The sequence below is a fragment of the Crinia signifera genome, chromosome 11 (assembly GCF_055691185.1).
Source record: "Crinia signifera chromosome 11, ASM5569118v1, whole genome shotgun sequence".
Lineage (NCBI taxonomy): Eukaryota > Metazoa > Chordata > Amphibia > Anura > Myobatrachidae > Crinia > Crinia signifera.
The window spans coordinates 38784974-38809971 of record NC_139227.1 but is presented as its reverse complement, the minus strand read 5'-3'; the positions used below and the strand labels follow the sequence as shown (position 1 = coordinate 38809971).

The 24998-nt window shown below is 47.0% G+C and overlaps 1 protein-coding gene across 4 annotated transcripts in view; it reads right to left on the bottom strand.

Annotated features, from left to right (window-relative positions):
- FHOD1 (formin homology 2 domain containing 1) overlaps positions 1-24998 on the bottom strand; it is a 97339-nt gene that overhangs the window by 30398 nt on the left and 41943 nt on the right. For all 4 annotated transcript variants that reach the window (XM_083164342.1, XM_083164340.1, XM_083164341.1 and 1 more), the window contains 7 exons: positions 12252-12316; positions 11923-11990; positions 11251-11356; positions 8537-8631; positions 8306-8417; positions 6615-6709; positions 2247-2390 (listed from right to left, as the gene is read on the bottom strand). In XM_083164342.1, coding sequence (XP_083020468.1) covers positions 2247-2390; positions 6615-6709; positions 8306-8417; positions 8537-8631; positions 11251-11356; positions 11923-11990; positions 12252-12316 — 685 coding nt within the window. The remainder of the gene's footprint in view (positions 1-2246; positions 2391-6614; positions 6710-8305; positions 8418-8536; positions 8632-11250; positions 11357-11922; positions 11991-12251; positions 12317-24998) is intronic.

The window sequence follows — 24998 nt, the reverse complement described above, 5'->3', positions numbered from 1 at the left end:
GACATCAGAGAGAGGAGCAGGACAGAAAAGACCAGACGCCTCCGTTAACTGCTTGTGCTAAGTCCAGGATTTAGGAATAAATATCCATGCTTTAATTCAGGTGATTGATTTCAATCTAGCCGCCAGTGCCCAGTCATGGACTGTTAGGGTGATTGAGAAGCACTTTGCTATGTAATGCATCAATATGTCACTAGGTGTAACACCACGGTACACCACCCCCCACGTGAGCAGGAAGCTGGAGGTACACAGCGGTTACTGGGTGTGACACGCAGTCTTCCAGCAGGTAAATCAATCTTAATTTGTAATGTAAGGGGACGGGGTGACCACAAAGTGGCCTTCTGTCTCTGTCTACAGCATGTTTCAATGTGCAGCGAAGGATGTGGGCAAGTGTCTACACGCCCGGCTGTGTCCTCACATCACTGCCCTAGAGATGTCTTACTCCGTGCTCTCCCCGTACATTCCACAGAGACAACCACTAATAGCAGAGACGTGGGCAGTAAGTAACGTGAGGCTAATCAGGGGTTTCACCAACTCGTGCGCTTTACCATACTGTTACGGGAAAAGGCCTAGTAAGGGGAAGCAGCATATGCCGCACTCTTCCTGGCCACGTCCCCCCACACTTACCCATGGTGGTTAGACGGGCGTGGGAGCCAACAAGTGAGAACCAATCCCAATGTCCCTTCTAGAAGCAGCGCATGACAGGACAGCCTATTAGAACTCAGATATTCCATCTCTTGCATTTCATAATAATATGTCTTCATGTTATTTATTTTTCAACCATAACTTCATTTCCATTAGCTCAATGTTGTTTTTGGCGTTTGCAGCTCCAGTATCTCCGTGTGAGTTTCCACTCAGTACATGCTGAGAATAGTCGCTGGACTTTCTATTTTTTTGGATGCGGGGCACAGTTTAAATGAGAGACATATTAAAGGCTGTACTCACTGTATGTCACTTACTAAGAGGCATATAAAGTGCGAGTGCTGTGCTATGCAGCGAAGCACTCTCACATTACTGACCGCACCCTGGCTGCAAAGCCTGACTGAGGCCAGCCAACGTCTGCGTTTGGAGGTGACCTGGAACACGATTGTGTTGTCCGGGCCGCTCCAAAGAAAATGCAGTGTCCCGCCCCCGCAATGCCATGTTGGAGCCCACTTCTGTTCGGAAACGGAAATCATTTATGATCACAGTTTCACGGTGCGTGTGCATGGACAGTAGTGCGGAACTTGTGATTTTTGAGCTGGCCTCTGAATCAGGCACAAAGCACAAATCTGCAAACAGTGAAGACAGACATTTTGCTGGCTGTGCCCACCTATCAGTGATGTCACTGGCTCCTAGTGAATGCATAGGCCGCATTCTCAGTGATTTCACTGTGTAAACAGACAGGTATCATTCCCAGTGATGTCACTGGTGTATAGCAAACAGGCTGCATTCTCAGTGATGTCACTGGTGTATAGCAAACAGACAGGCTGCATTTCCAGTGATGTCACTGGTGTATAGTAAATGGACAGGCTGCATTAGTGTGTCACTCACTGGTGTATTGCAAACATATAGGCTGCATTCCCAGTGATGTCACTGGATCCGAGTGAGTGTATAGGCTGCAATCCCAGTGATGTCACTGGTGTATTGCAAACAGACAGGCTGCATTCTCAGTGATGTCACTGGTGTATAGAAAACAGACAGGCTGCATTCTCAGTGATGTCACTGGTGTACAGTAAACAGACAGGCAGCACTCCCAGTTATGTCACTGGTGTACAGTAAACAGACAGGCTGCATTCCCAGTTATGTCAGTTGGGTATAGTAAACTGACAGGCTGCATTCTCAGTGTTGTCATTAATACTCTTTTCACACCGCACCTTAAACCAGGGTAATAGCCCGGGTCAGGGTGCGGTGCGAAAGCACCAAACCTTATCTTGACCAACCCGAAAATTCAACCTGGGTTAGAAGAATGGGTTTAATGTGAAAGTGCCGGACCCAGGGTCCGATCCGACATACGCGATATGAAAGCAGTATTAGTGTTAGGGAACACAAAGATTAGTACACACATCACAGAGGCCACATCAGTGACTTTGGGGAGCAGCTAAGAATGCAAGAAGTCCCGCTCAGACAGAGCCCAGGAATCAGGAGACGTATGACAGATAGACAGAGAATAATACGTCTGAGTGATACCATCTCCCACTTGTCCCAGCACAGCTTAGAGTATTACTCAGCTGCCGCAGCCTTCCTGCAGCAATCACACACACACTGACCTCGTACATAGCCAGGCGCTGCTTCAGATCGGGGTCCGTCCCCTTGTTGTTCATGTGTCGCTGGATGAGCTTCTCCATCCCCTGATGTTCCAGGCAGTCTGTGACGTCATAGAAGGAGTCCTGATCGGGAAGGGCTACCAGCGTCTGCACAAAGAAGAAGGATACCCATGTGAGTGCCGCGTATGTGCCTATATCCCCTAATGACGCTGGGAGCCACAACGGGTATGGGTCATAGGGTAGGCACTATGAAGGTCGACGTACAGTAGGTCAACCACTAAAGCTCAACACAAGCATTAGGTCGACAAATAGAAGGTCGACAGTCAAAAGGTCGGCTTGATTTTTTTCAAAAAATTTCTCGAATTTCAAAGAATCAGTGTACCGCATCCACTCTCCACGCTTCGGGCACAGTACCGCCCTCCACGCTATAGAGCAGTGATGGCTAACCTTGACACTCCAGCTGTTGTTGAACTACACATCCCAGCATCAGTTTTAGCATGGCCAAACAGAAAAACTGTAGCAGGACATGCTGGGATGTGTAGTTTAACAACAGCTGGAGTGTCAAGGTTAGCCATCACTGCCCTTGAGGATGGTAGGGATTGGAATACTGCCTGTCGGCACAAGTCGGCTCAATTTTTTTTTGGGAAAACCTCATGTCGACCTAATGCTTGTGTCAAGCGGTTGATTTGTTTCATGTGTCAACCTTTAGTGGTTGACCGAATGTATGTCGACCTTCATAACGTCAACCTAGTGACCATATCCCCAACCAACGAGGAGGGATAACAGTCTACTCTATGGGGGCGCTTAGCTGTCCCCTCACCACATCAAACTCAGAATTAAAACAACGACTCAACTGTGGTTGAAACTCACCCGCTGTCCTGAAAAATGGATTTGCTAAAAAAAACAACAGCTACATTAGAAGCTCCGGGCAACAGAGAGACGTCTAGCAATGTTATCATTCATGCGGCGGGGAGGGCACACACAGCGGCGGGGGGGGGGGGCGCACACACAGCGGCGGGGGGGGGGGGCGCACACACAGCGGCTGGGGGGGAGCGCACACACAGCGGCTGGGGGGGAGCGCACACACAGCGGCTGGGGGGGAGCGCACACACAGCGGCTGGGGGGGAGCGCACACACAGCGGCTGGGGGGGAGCGCACACACAGCGGCTGGGGGGGGAGCGCACACACAGCGGCTGGGGGGGAGCGCACACACAGCGGCTGGGGGGGAGCGCACACAGCGGCTGGGGGGGGAGTGCACACACAGCGGCTGGGGGGGAGCGCACACACAGCGGCTGGGAGGGCACACACAGTGGGGGGGAGCACACACAACGGCGGCGGGGGGGAGCGCACACACAGCAGGGGGGGGGGGCGCACATACAGCGGCGGGAAGGGCATTTCCACCAAGCAATTCACATATGACAGTAATGCACAGCGCGTTTCCTGACAAATGACAGTCATATTACTGCGGACATCTTGTGGGTTAAACACAGATGCCACCAGGTCTGTGAGATGCTAATAAGTATTTTATCATATTTGCTTTTTCCACTATGCAAATAACATAGATTTGATAATCCAAATGACCTACTCCCATGTTTTATTGTATGTTTGTTCCCTTATAATAATGTATCTTACATGTAGGCCAGAAGCCTGTGCGGATCACAATGTAACCGTAGATGCTGCTGCCAGCGGGGTCTGTGCCACTGGGAAAGAGAACAGTTCTCTACATAAAGGGGTTCATTTACATAGATGGGAGTTCTAATGAAGGTAGAATTTTGCCCATAGCAACCAATCAGAATCTCCTTCTTATTTATTTACCACCACCTAGAAGATAATAGATGGAACTTCCATCTTAGTAAATAAACCACAACTTGTCCCAAATTCTCCAGGCTTATCCTCCGCCCAGCCACAGGGGCCGTCGCACCTATCCAACACCAGGTTTCCTACTTACTGCAGGTTTATCCAGCAATGCATTATCCTTAGCCCGCCCTATGCCGGCACTGGCTGCTACGCACATTTACGACCACAATGGCACCGCTATGGGTTCATTTATACCGGAAGTCTAAATCTACGTCCAATTCATAATTGCTATTGTGACAATTTAGCAAAAACAATTGGGGTGGAATCACTGTGCATCGCGCCGCAGACTTTGGTCTCACAATGTGGCTAACTGGCGCGGGGTACCCTGGCACTGCATGCAGCTGCTGTGTATGATCTAGGCACTAACCTATGTAGGGCATGGGTCATAGGGTCGACACATATTAGTTCGACGTTCATTGGCTTAGGTGGATAAATGAAATCGGTCAACATGGCTAGAAGGTCAACAGAAGCATTAGGTCGATAATGGCTAGGTCGACAGTCAAAACGTTAACAAGTTTTTAACTTTGTCCTGAATGTCGACATGGACACCATATAAGTGTACTGCTGCACTCGCTATGCTTCGGGCACGGTGCCTCGCTACGATCGGCACACTATTCTATTCTCCCGCCATGCTATAGCGGATGGTAGGGCATGAAATACCACCAGTCGGCACATGTCGGCTCAAAAAAACCTGTGAAAAACTCATGGTGGCCTTTTGACAGTCGACCTTGCCATTGTCAACCTATTGCTTGTGTCTACCTTCCAACCCTGTCGACTTTAGCCATGTCAACCTATTTCATGTGTCGACCCAATGCATGTCAACCTAATATGTGACAGTCTAACAACCGTATACCCATATGTAGCAAGGCACGACAATACCAGCCAGCTGTGCTATGCATCTTACTTTAAAACCTTTGCCACACAATTACTAATCCAGAGCCCATTTCAGACATGGTTGGATGATCGGTACTTTGTGCATGTGACATTCATACTGGGCATGTGCAGAACAGGTCTGCAAGGTAGGACGCCAATCAGCAGCAGACTGATTGGAGGCGTGACGTGGCTCCTGTGGGGGGAGGGACCATGCTAGGATCTCCAACAGAAGTACAAGATTTCCTGACCTTTCTCCAAGTACTGCAGTGGCTGGCCACTCAGTTGACCAATGGGGTCACAGATAATTTGACGCTGTGACGCAGCTCAGATAACTAATATGAGCAATATATTTGTGCTTTCATTGCTGCTTTCATGTAAGTGATAACACCTCCAGCCACATCTAACTTAGGCCTCCGGTGTGCCTGGTACACTGACTGCAATGTCACTAATGTAGTCGTGAAATCGCTGCCTGTGGCCTGGCACCACACAACGCAAAAAGCATAGGTGTACGAGAACACATCGGCACAGCTGGCAGAATACGCCGCAGATAATTTCATGGTTATTTCCTCCTTCCCACTGTCTGAACATCAAGCGCGGGCGCAGGGAACAGCTACAAGATGTTCCCCAGCTCACGTACGGCTGCAGTTAACCTGCGCTTACTCTAATACGCTGCATGTTCTGGGCCGGTTTGGAATGACAACAAAGCAGGAAACATTCATCTGTTTTTCATGTGTTCCAAATCAGACGTTTCATACAGTGCCAGAGAAAGGTCGCACTCTGCCAGATCTGCTGCACATTACACAGTTGTGTGGAGTAGTGTAACTTATTGATCACAAGCTCTGCAGGTTCAAGAGCCTGGTCCGAAATGGGAAACATGCCTCTGTGTGTAGCGTAACACCAGCCCGGCTCACGGTAGATCAACAAAAACACTGTAGGGTCACCCGGGCATCACAGCAGGTCATTGGCAGAAACTGTAGGATGACCCTATTGGGGCGGCCGTTAGTAATGTATTTGAACAGCGCAAAATAGGTAGATGTGCGCAGGGGGCGTTTACATGCTGAGAGTACAATCACAGAGCTGGTATATAAGCACACAGGCGGTGGGAGGAAGAGACGCGTAATCGGACATAGCTGTAAGTATGGCAGGCGGGGGGTATACGTGTACACCAGGGGTGGCCAAACCTGTCCCCAAGGTCTACCAACGGTGCATGTTTTCCAGGCCACCTGTGGATCTATAGTAGGAATGAATGCAGCATGTTTTAAAATGTGAGTTAGTAATGACTACACCAGCTAGGTAACCTGGAAAACATGGAACGTTGGTAGATCTCGAGGACCGGTTTGGCCACCCCTGGTGTACACATATTGGGGAAGCAGAAGCACATCGTCTAATAATCCCACTTTATGGGCTCTGCAGGAGACCGATGGCGGTAATATTCCCTGGATGAAAACAGAAGGATTTCTATTCTCCCCTGATCCCTTTGTGTTTCAGAACCATACCTCTGAAATGCCTGTATACGAGTGCAGGAACAGCAGCATCCAGAGAGCCAGAAACTGGGGTCAGATCATTCACAGCTGCGCAGCCTAATCTGGTGGAAGTCACATGCCAATAGTAGCCCTGCACATGCCATCTCCTCATGCTTACCTTGTTGATGAGAGTCATAGCATATACCAGCAGCTCAGAGTCCACGCCGTTCTTTTCTTCCAGAATGTCGATTAAGTTGGACCATGGGCTGGTACCTGGAGAAAGAGGTAAAGGCGTGAACAGGAGGATACTGCGCTACTGCTAGGGGCAGCACGGACGGTGTAATGGTTAGCATTACTGCCTCACAGCGCTGAGGTCATGGGCTCCATTCCTACCATGGCCCTAATTGTGCGGAGTTTGTATATTCTCCCCGTGCTTGCGTGGGTTTACTCTGGGTACTCCGGTTTCCTCCCACAATCCAAAATATACAGGTAGGCTAATTGACTTCCAACAAAATTAACCCTAGAATGTCGGTGTGTGCGTGTGGTAGGGAATATAGATTGTAAGCTCAACTAGGACAGGGGCAGATGTGATTGTTCAACATATTCTCTGTACAGCGCTGCAGAATATGTGTGTTAATAAATAAATAATACTGCTAAACCTGGAACCGGGTGATTAATATATCATACAGGGGGAGCAGCTATTATACAGACTCGGGCCGGATGGAATAGTGTCAGAGTTCAGCGGACGAGCAGGTTACCGGTTGAGCTTGGACTATTTTTTTAAAGGGGCAATCATTTACAAAACCATGCCTTGTAACTGATTGTTCCTTTGAGAAAGGTATACGGTCGTTAGGTCGACACTATTAAGGTTGACAAAACATAAAGTCGACCACTGAAGGTCAAAATGCCTAAGGTAGGGTCAAAAGGTTGACACAAGCATTAGGCCAACATTGGGAAGGTCCACAATAAAAAGGTCGACATGGGTTTTTCACGTTGAATTTTTTGATCCGACATGTGCAGACACAGACAGCTCTACCATCCACGAGACCATAGAGGGAGAATATAATAGTGTGCCCAAAGCATGGCAAGCGTAGCGAGCCATGCGAGGGGACGCAGTGCACCGATAGGGTGTCCATGTCACCATTTGGGTAAAAAAAAAAAAACCATGAAAAACCCAATGTCGACCTTTTGACTGTCGACCTAATGCTTGTGTCCACCTTTTGACCCAGTCAACCTTTTGTCGGAAATGCCACACAGCCTGCACCCTGCATGCTATTACACAAGCCCCCTGGGTCCCTGAAGTCATTTCACAGATAAAATGACTGATAGCAGAAATCAATATCTTGGACTTTGCAGCATTATATAAACTCTCTTCATCCTTCATCTTAAAATCTATGTTATTGGAATCTCCATAGATTTGCGACATTCTACAAATGCCTTCTCGTATCACATCAGCTTATATTGGACATTCCTATGTGACGATGCCTCTTAGACACTGATTCATAATGAGCTGTTTAATATTAAATCTTTTCTAAAACGCGACTCACTCTCCTACTATACCTTGGCTGTGACTGTGCAGGGTAAACGGACAGATGCCTGGTAGAGAACTATATGTCCTCACACCAGGCTGACTGACAGCTACAAGTAGAACTACAGGGGTAGGAGTAGCGTCTGGTATATAAATAGCAGATACACAGTACTGGAACAAACGATCCTGCACCTGACAACAGAGAGAGGCGCTGCGAGCGGAACGCAACTCGTTCATCATGTGTTGTAGATTTATATAGACAGACGGATCGGATCCATTTACATAGTGAACAATATCAAAGACAAAGAGGCGTGCGGTTTGAGTGAAGACAGCGGACTTACCACGGTTGTTATCTACGGTATTGACGGCCTTAATAAGAAGAGGCGCATTCGACTCGGTGTATTCAACAAAGACGATGAGCAGCTTCAGGGCAGTTTTCACCACCAGGCGGTACTGTACGAGCAGACCAAAAGAATGGCTGGTTAGGAATAGAAGCCTAATGTAATGCAGATGTCCAGCAATGTGCAGAAATCCCGACCCCCGATGCAGTCTCTGGGGTGGTGCGCACTCACCGGGCTGCCGCAGAGCGTGTACAACCATTGGACTGTCTCGTTGTGATTTGTGACTCCATTCATGCCATCCACAAACAGCATGATCTGGCTCAGAGCTGGAAGAAAGCACACACAGATTGTAATGGGCTCTATCACATAGTGCAGCGTGGCAGAGAGTCTGCTGGAAGTAGCTGGGGAGAAGCGGATATTGATTTTGCAGGTTTTATTTTCCCCTCAGAGCCATTTCTACAGATGTGTCCTCATACATAATTCATGCACTTGCGCCAAACAGTACCTGCCGGCGCGCCAGGTCCCATGAGTTACTGCTTAGCGCCAGGCATCTTTCTGGCAAGTGTGTACTTTAGTCGCAACTCCATGAGTCTAGGATCAATTCATTAACGACATAAGAATTGCATATCTTTGTGCGTAACTGACGGTGCGTAACTGACGGTGCGCGCCCATTAGATGATATTTTAAACAATAACGACCATTGCCAACGATATTTTCACGCATATCATCTGGTCTGTAAGCACTATATCATTAACGATGCATTCTCCTGTGGGTCGTTAGTGATCCCATCCCATATGCAAAATTTGTGAAAAGCCCAACGCTAACAGAGTTGCTCTGAACCCGTCAGCTCACTCCTAACAGGCATCTCACGCTGCATGGCGTATTGAGGCTAGATGCATGACGATGCATGTTGGAATAGTAATTATTGCATTATTCATATGAAAATATATGCACATGATAGATAGATAGGTAGGTAGATAGATAGATAGGAGAAAGGGATTCAGTATGAAATCCCGGCGTCCAAAATCCCGACCGCCGAAATCCTGACAGGGGGGGGGGGGAGGTGGATCGCCCCCCCCCCCCCTTTGCGGGCTTGCTGCGCTCGCCACACAGCGGGCCCGGTGCCTCGCTACGCTCGGCACGCTAATTTATTCTCCCTCCAGGGGTGTCGTGGACACCCACGGAGGGAGAAACTGTCGGGATTTTGGCGGTCGGGATCCCGACCGCCGGGATTTAAACTGCATCCCGGAGAAATGGGGCTTCATGTATATTTAGTACAGATGAGCAGGTGCGAAATTACCTGGATCTCATAATGGGAATCTTATCGCCTGTCACATGGTTTGGCTCCAAAACATGTGACAGTGGATAGCCAATAAGATCCAGGTAAATCCGGACATGCACATTTCTAACATTTTCCATAATTTTATAATGTTAACACTACTTTATAAAGTTTAGAAGCAAGACATACATGTTGCTGCCAAATGAATACTGTAATATCAGGCACACGGGTGGGGTACACAGGTGGTAATATAACCAAGAGGTGGTTCAGGACTCCCCTGGGGATTTCCTGCAGGAACGCATAGGACACTGTAATACCAGACACACTGGTGGTGTACACAGGCGGTAATATAACTACAAGGCGGTTCTGGACTCCCCTGGGGATTTCCTGCAGGAACGCGGAGGACACTACTACCAGTCACACGGGTGGTGTACACAGGCTGCAATAACTATGAGGCGGTTCTGGACTCCCCTGGGGAATTCCTGCAGGAACTGGGAGGACACTAATACCAGGCACACCGGTGGTGTACACAGGCGGAAATATAACTCTGAGGCGGTTCTAGACTCCCCCGGGGATTTCCTGCAGGAACGCGGAGGACACTAATACCAGGCACACGGGTGGTGTACACAGGCTGCAATAACTATGAGGCGGTTCTGGACTCCCCTGGGGAATTCCTGCAGGAACGGGGAGGACACTAATACCGGGCACACGGGTGGTGTACACAGGCTGCAATATAACTACAAGGCGGTTCTAGACTCCCCCGGGGATTTCCTGCAGGAACGCAGATGACACTGTAATAACAGGCACACGGGTGGTGTACACAGGCTGCAATATAACTACGAGGCGGTTCTGGACTCCCCTGGGGATTTCCTGCAGGAACGCAGAGGACACTAATACCAGGCACACGGGTGGTGTACACAGGCTGCAATATAACTACGAGGCGGTTCTGGACTCCCCTGGGGAATTCCTGCAGGAACGCAGAGGACACTAATACCAGACACACTGGTGGTGTACACAGGCTGCAATAACTATGAGGCGGTTCTGGACTCCCCTGGGGAATTCCTGCAGGAACTGGGAGGACACTAATACCAGGCACACCGGTGGTGTACACAGGCGGAAATATAACTCTGAGGCGGTTCTAGACTCCCCGGGGATTTCCTGCAGGAACGCGGAGGACACTAATACCAGGCACACGGGTGGTGTACACAGGCTGCAATAACTATGAGGCGGTTCTGGACTCCCCTGGGGAATTCCTGCAGGAACGGGGAGGACACTAATACCGGGCACACGGGTGGTGTACACAGGCTGCAATATAACTACAAGGCGGTTCTAGACTCCCCCGGGGATTTCCTGCAGGAACGCAGAGGACACTGTAATAACAGGCACACGGGTGGTGTACACAGGCTGCAATATAACTACGAGGCGGTTCTGGACTCCCCTGGGGATTTCCTGCAGGAACGCAGAGGACACTAATACCAGGCACACGGGTGGTGTACACAGGCTGCAATATAACTACGAGGCGGTTCTGGACTCCCCTGGGGAATTCCTGCAGGAACGCAGAGGACACTAATACCAGACACACTGGTGGTGTACACAGGCTGCAATAACTATGAGGCGGTTCTGGACTCCCCTGGGGAATTCCTGCAGGAACTGGGAGGACACTGACCTCGCAGGATGTAGTTCTGGTAGTTCTGGTCAGCCTCAGCCCCTACTTTGATGAGACATGTCAGCCCCTCGGAGTTCACAAACTCCGGAACCAGATCTTTGTCTTCCTACGAAAGGAATCACATGGAAAGGAATTAATACACAAATGTACAATCGGTATCCGGTCAGTGGGTCAACAGTGTCTAGGTCGAACACAATTGGGGGACAAATGAAGGTTAATACAAGCAAAAGACCAACATTTCAAAAAGTCGACACAGGAAAATGGCGACAAGTTTTCATGATTATTATTTAAACCGACTTGTTTAGAGAATGGGAGGACATGCTGGAACCTGTAGTTCCTGGACAGCTGGAGGCATAGGTTGTTTCAACTGGGCTGATTAGAGTTTAAGTAAAGGTACACAAGATGTTTTATGGGTGAATGCAGCAGTAACAGGCCAAGGGGAAAAGACGCACATCCACCACGAACGCGTGCGCACACCGCCCCACAATCACACACAATCGAACTGAAATATCTGCTTCTGAAATGCTTGACCTTAAAAATCGCCCCCCCCCCCCATAAAGAAAAAGCCTCAGCCTAACCCACTGCACGCGTGTACCGCGCCAGAAAGAGTTTCCTAGAACACACACACAGCAACCGAGTGTGACACTGACCAGACAATAAAGGACTCCCCACCTGAAAAAGTTGCTTGAGAGAGAACAGAGACCTCCGCAGTTCCGGTCCATTGGAGTTATACAACTTCTCTGCAAGGGGGAAAGAGGGAAGAGTTACGTGCGGCCAGAGAGGGGCGAGCCCTGTGTTACAGATCCTCAGGTGCGTTCTGGCATCTGATAGAGCAGACACGGGGGTAAGAGGTGGGTGTGCGCTGTATCCCTGGCAGCAATAACAGAGCATCTCTCCGAGCCTTATTGGGAGCCCTGGATAGATGCGCAGGACATCTGTATACATTACTCCATCAGAGGAGGCCAAGTCCCTGTCCAGGATAACTTTATGGGCTCACTTACCTAGAATGGCGTGCACTCTAACTGACAGCTGAGTGCGAAGGATCAGGGTTGGACGCCGCCCTTTGCTGGAAGACAAATGAATAATAGAACCAATTAAAAAAAGGTGCCTATTCTGAAAGCTTGGAGGACACTAATTATCGTTAAAACATATTCCACAGCATTGTACAAAATAGAAAACATCAGAAACAGCGCCCCCTAATGATCACATTATTCTGAAGAATGAAACACTTCTTTCTTTCAAACTACTGGCGTTTGTGGATCTCGCTGTTTGCAGAACAGAGCGATGGGAACCTGTGTTGAACTACACATCCCAGCATGCTCTGCAACAGTTTTACGATTGCCTAATAGTAAAACTGTAGCAGGGCATGTTGGGATGTGTATTTCAACAACAGATGGAGGGCCAACTATCCCCTATCCCCACACCTGATGTAAGGGGATAGGGGACTACATTAATTCATGTGTATGTACAGTGCTAGACCCAAACATTTATAATCTCACAGCTAAGTATTGTAGTACTAAGGTAGGCTACCTGCTGTGGAACTACAAGAATCAGCATACCTTATAGATCATAATGCATAGGCCCAGGCAACTCCCAAATTGCAATACAAAAATCTAGTTTAAAATTCAACTTTTATTTTTCTATAGAGACTATGCCCACATTTTATTATCTTTTGGATTTGATACCATTTCCCCCTGGTTCTTTGGAAACCATAAGACGAGGGGATATAACTAACCGCACACTCCCTCCAGATACCAAAAAGAGCCACATAAGAGTCATTGAATCAGAATACAGACAACCCCTGGCAGGGCGTTCTGAGATTTGTGGTTCCAGTACAGATGACAAGGCCAGTTCTAGATGATCAGTTGTGTACAGGAAAAAGGGGCAGAAAGCTCAGTCTGAACACTACGGTGTCATAAAGGTGGGAATCTTTATATAAAAGGCTACCACCAGTGACCACTAGAGGCCGCTCCACAGACCAAATTACTCCTTTTTGTGCTGAAAGTTGTCATGATAGAAGGTGAAAGCAGTATTTGCAGGGATGCTGGTCTGTTTGGAACTGGATACGGAGACAGGGAGCGGTGAAGTCAGAGATTGGGAATTCACCGATAGAACTGTATATTATGTGTATCACCACTATAGTATGATGACACGCAGGAATTATATTACCTCATTTTCTAGAATGAATGATAAGGTGAAACGTGCTGATTATAGAGGATCAGTGTGTGTTTCATCATCATTATGTGCATTGTACTACTCACAGCACAATCCATAGGTAATGAGTATGCTCAGGCCTGTCATACTATCCCTGTACTGCTGCCCAGGACCGTTCGCTCATAGTTACGGCGTTGCTAAGCTACCTCACCAATAACAGGACGCGGAGATGCTCCGTGATCTGACTGGGGCGCAGAGTCCAACAGGAAACGGGATTAAGTGCGACAGATGTTAGGTCTGTGCTACTTAGTGGTAAAAGGATCAGTTTTTCCAAACCAAGACTGTTTATGAAGGCCCGTCTGACACTCGTCTCAGCGTGCGGGGAGGAAATCCACCTCAGCATAAACACTGGGAAACATGGACTCAAACATTCCTGAGGGCCACCAAACGCAGCCACAAAGCCCCTTGCTCCAGGCTAATTACCGGGGACAGCGAATTCCTGCAGTACATATGGCTTATGTAGACATTCTGTGTAATATATGGTACTTATGTAATATCTGGGCTCCCGTTTTTCTTATGAGACCGCGGCCCCTCGCGGGGCTCGCTGCGCTCGCCACGCTTCGGGCACGGTGGCTCGCTGCGCTCGCCACACTATATAAAATCAACTCCATGCGTAGTTGGATAGTAGGGGTATGAAAAAATGGGGTGCATTTAACATGGGAGCCCAGTTAATACATAAGTACCTAATATATTACTATAATATATACAGTAGGTCTACATAAGTTATAATATATATATGGGGAGGTCTGGTGATTGCACCCATTGCCCACACAGAATTAAAGTCATTTTGTAAGCTGGAACCACGTTCCTGTCCATTCTCCAAGAGAAACCAACGCACTAATGATGGCGGATTATTTTGGGAAACTGAACCAATATTATGAGCAGCATAATGGCACAGTAGTTAGCAGTGCTGCTTCCCTTTGTAGAGGTCATGAGTTTGATTCTCTACCAAGGGTGTGTGGAGTTTGCATGTTTTCCCTGTGTTCCTTTCCACTCTCCAAGTACATACTGGTGAGTTAATTGGCTCTTCACCAGAATCCGGCCTATCAATTCACTAGCAATTAGTGCCTCGATGACCTTGCTAGTAATAGGTTTAGCCTACTGCATGTGTTTATATTGATGTGTGTGTAACTCCCCACACTGACACGGGTACAGAACATCACCTATAGCACAGTATACAGCAGCTCAGTAATTCTCCATGCTGACACCAGCACATACAGCATCACATATAGCACAGTATACAGCAGCTCAGTAACTCCCAATGCTGACAACAGCACACTTAACATCACGTATAGCACAGTATACAGCAGCTCAGTAACGCCCCATGCTGACACCAGCACACCAAGCATCACGTATAGCACAGTATACAGCAGCTCAGTAACTCTACATGCTGACACCAGCACACACAGCATCACGTATAGCACAGTATACAGCAGCTCAGTAACTCCCCATGCTGACACCAGCACACCCAAGCATCACGTATAGCACAGTATACAGCAGCTCAGTAACTCCACATGCTGACACCAGCACACACAGCATCACGTATAGCACAGTATACAGCAGCACAGTAACTCCACATGCTGACACCAGCACACACAGCATCACGTATAGCACAGTATACCACAGCTCAGTAACTCCCCATGCTGACACCAGCACACCAAGCATCACGTATAGCACAGTATACCACAGCTCAGTAACTCCCCATGTTGACACCAGCACACCAAGCATCTCGTATAGCACAGCATACAGCAGCTCAGTAACTCTCCATGCTGACGCCAGCACACCAAACATCACGTATAGCACAGTATACCACAGCTCAGTAACTCCCCATGCTGACACCAGCACACCAAGCATCATGTATAGCACAGTGTCACACAGGAAGGCATTAGTGGGGTAATATCACAGCTCACTGCTGAACAGGAGAGTACACATTTACAAACCTTTGCTTACTTTGGCTGGGATGGGGAACGGTTCTAGAACACATTGGGCGTACATTGTTTATTTGCCTCACGAATGATCATTATCTTTTGGCCCAGAGCTTATCCAATTCCATTCAGCACTGCTATAAATATAGGATATTCCTCTCTGGGCCAAACAATGGGCTGCCAACCAGTACAAACCAAGGCACAAGAGACACTATCCAGACCTGAATCTCCCTGACCACAACTTAATTACAGATTGCTTCATCATCTATGATACACCGATTATCACAGCTATTAGCCGACTCTTTAAAGGGACGGTAACATGTTTTTCTGCTGAAGCTGCATCGCGTTACTGACCTGCTTCTTCCTATCACTAGAGCCTCTGGGACGGCTCCCAACTTTGTCAGGGCATGCTGGGATTTGTAGTTCCACAACCACTGGAAGGCCGCATGTTGAATACCACTGGGTCGAAATGATGTACCAGGTAAGTCAAAGTGATCCAAAGGCGGACAGCACTCAAAAAGCCACGTACTGTATATATTATTGTCTGTCTCCCGACACAGCTCACCCCATAGTACAACATAGAAAAAGCAATTTACTAAGTCCACCCCACGCACATCTGCCACTGTGTTACTCTGATCTGCACGGATTAATGCTAATAAGTACACAGTAGGGTTCCTGCCAACATGACAGCACTACCGTGGATTGTATCCAAGACCAACAATTATTATTTAACAGGCAGTGGCGCAGACAAAGGCTGGCCTGGCGGAGTTATGTATTATGCATGGAACGGTGTGTATAATACGTGGTTCCTTCCACACACACACACTGACACACACACTGACTGCAGAGGGAAAGTGGCATTAGGTTCCCAGAGTGAAGATCTCTTCATCATATTTCATTCTGATACATAGCGGGATATTCAATCGCCGGCGACCATCTCCCGAAAGGGGAGATGGGCGCTGGGTCCTATTCAATGCGGTCTTCCTCGACAGCATTGAGCAGGGGATCTCGCAGAACGAGCCCGACTGCTTGCTCTGCCGAGAACAGACGGGAATTGTCCAGCTAGCGGCTGCAGCTTGCCGATTCCCGGCCACACCCCTTTCTCGTCCTGTGGCAGGCGGGACATTGAATCCTGCCTGCGATTTCTCAGTTGAACTGACCAAGAACAGGAGAGGGTCACGGCTGTCGAGCCAGCTCGACAGCCATGGTCCCACATTTTATACCCCCCTAAGAAACCTACGTGCAACCCTGGTGTGGACTTTTATAAAAAAATCGGTACTTATGTAGTATCTGGGCTGCCGATTTTGTGATTGTATGCCTTACCTTAAGGCATACAATCAGATGCGATGCGATGCGATTTTGCATAGGATTCAATGTTAAGAAGGTCCTGTTCATTTCCCCACTATCCAAGTGGGCATAGAGTTGATTTTATATAGCGTGGCGAGCGCAGCGAGCCACCGAGCCCGAAGCGTGGCGAGCCCCGCGAGGGGACGCATATTTCTTAAAAAGTATTCTGTGTCCCCTCGCGGGGCTCGGTGGCTCGCTACGCTCGCCACAGGTTTATATCCAACTCCATGCCCACTTGGATAGTGGGGAAAGGAAAAGGACCCCTTTTTCCCAGTGAATTCTATGTTAAATTGGACTCAGACCATTTTAACATTGAATCCTATGGAAAAATCTTGACCATCGCATACGATTTGGTCGCATGCGATGCGATCCAATTTCTAAATCGGACGCCCAGATACTACATAAGTACCAAAAAATCTCCCCCCCGGCTGTGCCATTACCATGCTGGCTAGTTGGGCCTGCTGCTGGTTCTTAAAATACAGGGGGACCCCTAGTCATTTTGTCTCCCATATTTTTGAACCAGAACCGGCCCTTGGGCCTGGTTGTAATAAATAAGGGAACCACTATGAAAATTTTTCCCTGATTTTTTACAACCAGGACCGGCTCTGTGAGCCTGGGGCTGGTTGCGGCCGTGGGGGGACCCCACACCATTTTTTTTAATCATTTATTTATTTATTTTTTACACACTGAAGCCTGCACGGATCTGACTGATCCGTGCAGGCTTCTACCAAATACACCAGAAAAATGAAGTGTATTTTCCTGGCGTATTTGGCAGTTTACAGCTTGAAAATTGAACTTGAAAATACGGGCGCTTAGTAAGTTTATTTGTTTATTTATTTATTAACAGTTTCTTATATAGCGCATACAGATTCCGCAGCGCTTTACAGAGTATAGTTGAACATTCACATCAGTCCCTGCCCCAGTGGAAGTTAGGAATCACCATTCTTTTGAATGGTGATTCCTATAGATGGCGTATGCATTCATATTTGTTAATACAAATACGAATGTGCCATCAATACGAATAGCCGTATTTTCGGGATAGTAAATCCCGAAAAACATTTCTGGATACGAATACACCTATTTTTTACAATTTTACCTTAGTAAATTTCCCCCAAGGTGCTTTACAGACATTACACCTAAGCACAAAATACAGTACATAGGTCTTGGGTAGTAGAGCAATAGATAAGTCACATAGACATAAAATAAAGCTTTGACAGTAGGCACAACGTAGTGTTGGTGCAGGCATTTTGGATAATAACTTCCACAAGTTGTGTATTCCACCCTAACAAGGTACCAGGTGATGCAGCCATCTTGGGCACACTTTGTAGGATTCCCTGGGTGGAATAGTTTACCCCTACAAGAAATTACACAAAATGAAGTGATTGTCTTATTGGGACCCTAATCTACTCAGCAGTCTGGTCCATGTATTTTTCATCCCATCCACAAGTGCACTAGATGAGGCAGCCATGTTGGGCGTACTATGAAGGTTACACTGTGGGAGGAGAGCCGTACAAGGTGCCCAATGCAGATATGGGAGAGGGGGTGCTTGTGTAGTAGTAGTATGATATAGAGTGCATGGAAACATCCATGTGAAGCATCCGAGGCAACCAGCTGGGGTGCACTGCGTAGGTCACAGCTGGCGCGCTTTGCAGTCAGTGCAGGTACACATTATAGCAGGCATTCCCAACCATGGTCCTCAAGGCACACCAACAGTGCAGGTTTTTGTGATATCCAGGCTTCAGCACAGATGGTGTAATCAGAATCACTCAGGTACTAATTAAGTCACCTGTGCTGAAGCCTGGATATCACTAAAACCTGCACTGTTGGTGTGCCTTGAGGACCGTGGTTGGGAATGCCTGCATTGTAGGAATAGTACAAGGTGGGGTAGAAATACACTGTTGGAGAAAGGGGAAAAAAACAGCGCCCACCTCAGTATCCCCCACATGCTTTTTTTCCTATTAAGTTTCCTTCTCTGCTTTTTCAGGGATCTCTCTAGTCTACAGCATCAGACAACTGCGCTTTTTTTTAGTGTTCCGTAAAGCTTCTCTAAATCGGTAACGTATACTGAGGTCACAGCATAGGGTCACAAACCTATTCCACTCAGACAGATGATCTGGATAAAAAGCAAAGGAGGGAGCCAGACACCTATCATATATATTTTTTTTTTAGAAGGTGATTTTCTGTGATGCTCCTTTTTTTTCTCCCTTCATACTGAACCAAAAATTGATAAATGACGTACCATTTGAAAGATTAAGTTCTCCCCTTCTGACAAATTGGTTCATTTACAATTGCACATTGTATTGTTTACAAATCAAATTTAATTACTGTGTTGGGGTGTCACATACATTCCCGCTGGAATTATGCGTGTCCCCATGGATTGCATAACAGGAGGAAACAATTGAATCACAATAAGTTAACATTTAAAAACAGCTTTAGATTTCACAATCTTTAGCATAAATTACTCATAACAATGAAAGAAATTATACTATAACTCTCAAGGCTTCACTAAGTTTTTAACATTTACCATAAACCACAAGTGCTACTCTCAGACCGCTGTGCAGCCTCTGTCCCCCACACCACTGTATGAAAAACATGGGGGAATCCACATTCTAATAAGACAAGCAGCACTGTTACATTACCACTAGTGCTGCTACCAGACCGCTGTGCAGTCTCTGCCTCCACCCCCTCCTGACAGCTAAAACAGAGCCCGCTCAGCTACTTAGAGCTCCTGCAGCTCAGCCTCACTCTGCAGGATGCATGCATGCTGCCCCAGTAGGATGCCGCGCCAGACACCGTGTCCCGTCCGGCAGCAGAGCCCCGCAGCTCCATGCACATACAGCAGTACAAGCATACATGAACCTCAGTAGAAGCCGGAGAACTGGCTGCTCACGCCACATCCTTGCTTGCAAAGCCGCGGCTGGGGACTAACAGTTGGGGCATACAAAGGCAATGCGAACAAAGGCTGCTTACTTTCCAGACCTCAGGTGCAGCCTGTGGAGATCGCAGAAGAGGCCTCTATACAGAGGCCCTGATACGCCCTTCCCTGTCTCTGCAGACAGGTCACCCAGAGAACCGGACCCCTCTTCTATAATAAGATGGGAAGGGCTCCTCCTGAGGTATGTCTAAAATTTAAGGAAAAAAATAAAAACCTACTAAGTGGCCCGTGTGAAAAATTACGATCCCTTTTTCTCCCTTCATACTTAACCAAAATCGACAAATGAGAAACCAGTTTAAAGATCAAGTCCGCTTCTGATGAATTGGTCATTTAAAATTGCACATTGTATTCCTTGTTTATAAATTCAGGTTAAAAATGGACTTTGGCCCTAGAGTTCTTTCCCTGGATGCGTCGATACGGCAACTCGGAATGGCTACAAATGTCCCGGTTCTTCGTTCATCCTACTACAAACCACCAACCTCGCCATAAAATTAATTGTATTTTATCCGCATGCAAAATTTTTGCACGGGACATCTAGTAGCAATGTATTGAAGGTCCAGCATTAACCAATAACATAACAGGACCAAAATGTCCAGCTCTTCCCCATAATCCTTAATGGTTTAAACAAGACTAAAGAGTCCGGCCCTACATCTTTAAGACATGACGGACAGCTGTTCTCGCAGTTATCTATTGCAAGTCAGTTCTTGGCTGAGTCTCCGGGGATCGTGGCTTCCCACAGTGACTCAAATCTTCTAAGAATACTCATGATAGCAGAGAGGAAGATGAGTCATTGTGCAGGAAGACGTTGCCCATGGTCCCGGGAAGGCACTAGTTATATGCAATCAGCAGGAATGGGGGAATCTATAGGGCTCAGGGATTCCGAACCTTCTTCACCGCTGAAGGGAAGCGGCGATGAGGATTACAGAAAACTACTGTATATGCAGTGACAACATACCACACTGGCAGGACAGTGTACTGGGTAAAATAAGAGGACACATATTTAGAATGTATATATATATATAAAGTAACACTTATTAGCAGATCTGCATTCGGTGCACCTGTCACTGTGGCTGGATAGTAAATCTGCTTACTCTTTCATGTGAGCCATTTGCGGCAGTAAATCTAATGTGCTGGCAGCTACAGCAGTGCTAATCTTGCAGAGGAGGGGAGAGACTAAGCAGGCCATCTAGAAGGTTACAAAGTGGTTTTCCCTACTGCTCCTCACATATGGCTTATAATATAGTGTTCATTCTAGCACCCTGCCTCATACAAAACCTCTGCAGTTTATCTTCCCTGCCTGGGGTGTCACTCTTTGCTGTGGTGCTTCTAGTCTGAATATCAGTGCTGAAATACAGACCACACTGTGCTAGACAAACCATAGCAGAGTGTGACACCACAGGCAGGGAAGATTAACTGCATGGAAGGGAGCTAGAGTGGATATTATATAATATATTCTTCCTGTAATAAGATTTAAGCAGGCAGGGTCTGTCTGATGTATGCTTACAGCCAGACACGCTCATTAAGCAGGCATCTGATGATTCCAGACTCTTTAAAGTAGCTTTTACATGAGTAATGACAGCTCATCACTGTTTTCATCACACCGTTATCTAAACAATGGCTGTTATGTTTTTTTTTTTTTTAACTATTCACTTTATATTGGTGTTTAAGACCATTAAATCAAAGTAATTCGATTGAGTGATAACCCTAAGGGCCAGATTCAATTAGCTATGATACTTAGCGGGCTTATAACCTTGGATTTCAACACTCAGAGCTAACTAGCCCTTTTCCTTGCAAGTCAGGTCTGCAGATTGCACACATTAACCTATAGATTTGAGTGTTCAGATCTATGGGCTAATGAGTTCGCACAGCACATAGAAATCCGTGTTACGTACCGTCTGGGGAATTATAGTGGGCTGCAATTAAATAGGCACTGCTACTAGCCTGTGCCAAATAGTGTGAAAAATGTAATCAGGCCCTGAGAAGTTTGAAACAGATCAGTGTCCCTGCAAAATGTACTTGCATTTTCTGTTAAGACATCTTTTCGCACACAAAGGAGCAATTTGGTCCGTGGCATTGTCTCTATTGGTCAGTGGCGGTACTTCACTTGATAAAAGAGGAGTAGTTAGCCATAATTAAAATAATTTTTAGGTCAGAATTGGCAAATTCAGTTGGAGTTTGCCAATACCCCAACCCAGGCATAGGGGAAATGGGGAATTGCCTCAATACTCTCTTGATGTATTGCCCCTAAACCTAAATATAAACTATTTCCCTTAGTTATAATTCATACAGAGCTTTGCAATACTCCTTCATGGACAGTGGGAGAACCTGGGAAGACACCCTTCAGACTTCAACCTTCCCAGTAACACTCGCAGGTTATCCACGATTTCCCAGTGCTGGGAGTGATGGTAAGGAAACACATACACCTGTAATTATCGCATTATCATCACACACACACACAGCTCCTATTGTATTCTGTACACACTACATACCAGCCCAGCATAGCGTGCAAGAAATCTCACAAAGCAGGTATATTGAGCGCAATGGGGGATATCACCAGTTCCAGCTGCTGACTATAGGGGAATACTCAATCCCCAATTTTACAGAAATGGAAACCAAGGGGTTAAGGCAGCGCTTGAAACTGGGTGTTTATTTAGTATTGAAAACACTTTAAAAAGCGGCCAAGTATCAATATCATTTTGAAAATAATATACACATTTTAATTCAATAAATAAATGAATGAGTAAAATACACAGAGTAAAATACACAGAGTATATACACCGGCCGGTGGTTAGTATAAAAGAAAAGAGTCCAATATGATGGTTTTTTTTTTTTTCCAAAGGTAGTCCTTTGTCTCCTATTGGGTTAGTACAGTTAGTGATTAATTTGTCAGAGATTAGTAGTCCCTCTGTTCCCAAAACTATATTTCCTTTTTAGTCGCAAAGGTTACTCATAATAGTAAAACCTTTAGGGTAAGTGGCTACTTACCCTAAAGGTTTTACTACTATCAGTAACCTTTGCGACTAAAAAGGTGTGCCTTGAGGGACCACTGATCTCTGACAATAGGAGACAAAGGACTACCTTTAAAAAAAAAAGCATCAGATTGGACTTTTTTCTTTTCTTTTTCAGCATAGCGTGCAGCCCACTTGTGTGAGGTTGGCCACTACACCGCTGCCAGCTTAAGAACCCACAGGATGAGCATAATAGACAGCACTCAGCCACGCATCGCCCTGAAGGGTACCAAGTAATGAGGGCTCCAATCGCTGTGGTGGAGACTTTGTGTCACCTCTCCAAGTTTATTAGAAGGTTGTATTCATCGACAGGTGCGCCTGTGCATCATGTCTGGGCTAGAAGCTTCCCTGGCTGATGGCCAACTAGGACAGAATATGGTTTTCCCATATGTAACGAAGGTCTAGCTAGAAAGGTAAACAATGATGCACACAAAGTATTACTTCAGTCACCGCGTGCGGGTCTGTAGCATACCAGCTACGGGTGCAATACAGAAGAGTGCCGGGCACATGGGATATAGGATGAGCACATGTGAATTGCACATGCAACACCCTTTGTAGAAGACATCCGCATCCAGCCAGAGCAGGACCAAGTATTTATGTGCGTTTACCTGACTGTGTATCCATTGGGGCGAAACGTCACTGGTATTTCCATTGGGGCGAAACGTCACTGGTGTTTCCATTGGGGCGAAACGTCACTGGTGTATCCATTGGGGCGAAACGTCACTGGTGTATCCATTGGGGCGAAACGTCACTGGTGTATCCATTGGAGCGAAACGTCACTGGTGTATCCATTGGGGAGAAACGTCACTGCTGTATCCACTGGGGAGAAACGTCACTGGTGTATCCACTGGGGAGAAACGTCACTGGTGTATCCACTGGGGAGAAACGTCACTGGTGTATCCACTGGGGAGAAACGTCACTGGTGTATCCACTGGGGAGAAACGTCACTGGTGTATCCACTGGGGAGAAACGTCACTGGTGTATCCACTGGGGCGAAACGTAGGTGGGCAAAATAGCTGTAATCCTATCAGACTGGTTTGAAGTGTGAGCTTTGTAATCATATAAAAGACTGAATCAGATGCTGTTTAGAGGCGTAGACAGTGAGAACTAGAACATAGACCGTGTGCAGAAGAGAACTGTAGGCATTTTTGTAGCTGATTCGGTGTTGGACGGGTCTTTGTCACATCTTTCTTCATGTGAAATGTGTATTTCCCAGTTGGAAATGGGTGGTGACAATGCAATTCCATGGAATGGTTTAGTCTTGTGCGCGGGATGCGGTCATAAAAAGGTCAATCACTTTTGATTAACAGTCAAAAGGTCGACACATGATCCACGTGCATTAGGTCGATACAAGTAAAATGTCAACATAGAAGGTCGATGTAAGTTTTCACTTTTTGGGTGTCTATGACGACATGGACACCGTACAAGTACGACAACATGCAGCACAGGCCTTTTACACACAGGCAAACATCTGTTATCCAGCTTAGTATAACACAACACACTCAAGCAAACTGCCTGGAGAATAATGTAGGTGAATAGACACAGACACAGACACAGACACACACACACACACACACACACACACAGCAGGTAGTACAGCGGCTTTCTGTCCGTTAAGCTGTTGCCTGCAGCGACCAGAAACATTGACACTCGGTACAATATAATGGGATCTGGGTGACAGGGAACATTAAGCTCTGGGGGAGACATTTTCAGCTACTTTACATATTGCTGATCCACATATCAATCACACGCAGTTCAGGAATGGTGCAATAGCTTCCATAACGAAGAAGCCCTCAGGCCTAATGCTCAGACAAGCACATTTCAGCTTCGGGAGTGGCTGCCATGACTGGTCATCACTCCTACAATGGCTGGATCATGCCATTACGGAGAACGGTAATCTGCTGATTTTCTGAGACTATTTCCTCACATTGTGCGATGCAGGACAGATAAAGCTCTGACGTGCCGTACTTGGTCTGGTATCAGAAAGGCTGTACCAGCTGCATGAATCAGAGAAGGCCTACTCAGACATGGCCCGTATTGCTGGCACAGTGGGTAAGTATACCCACCACCTGCACACAGCAGAATAGGCAGAGTTAAACCAGATTCATTTTAGGTCATGCCCCAGTAAAACCTCTGGTGTCCCGCAACAGTGGACGGGGCTAAGCCCAAGAACTGACAGCTTCTGCTGGGTGTAGGTAACAGGTGACAAGCTTCCGCAGATAGGGGTGTTACTTCTCTTCCATTATTCCCAGCCCAGCAGATGACTAAATCAGTAGCTGCCGGACTGTGCTACAAAATGTAATTAACTGATAGACAGCC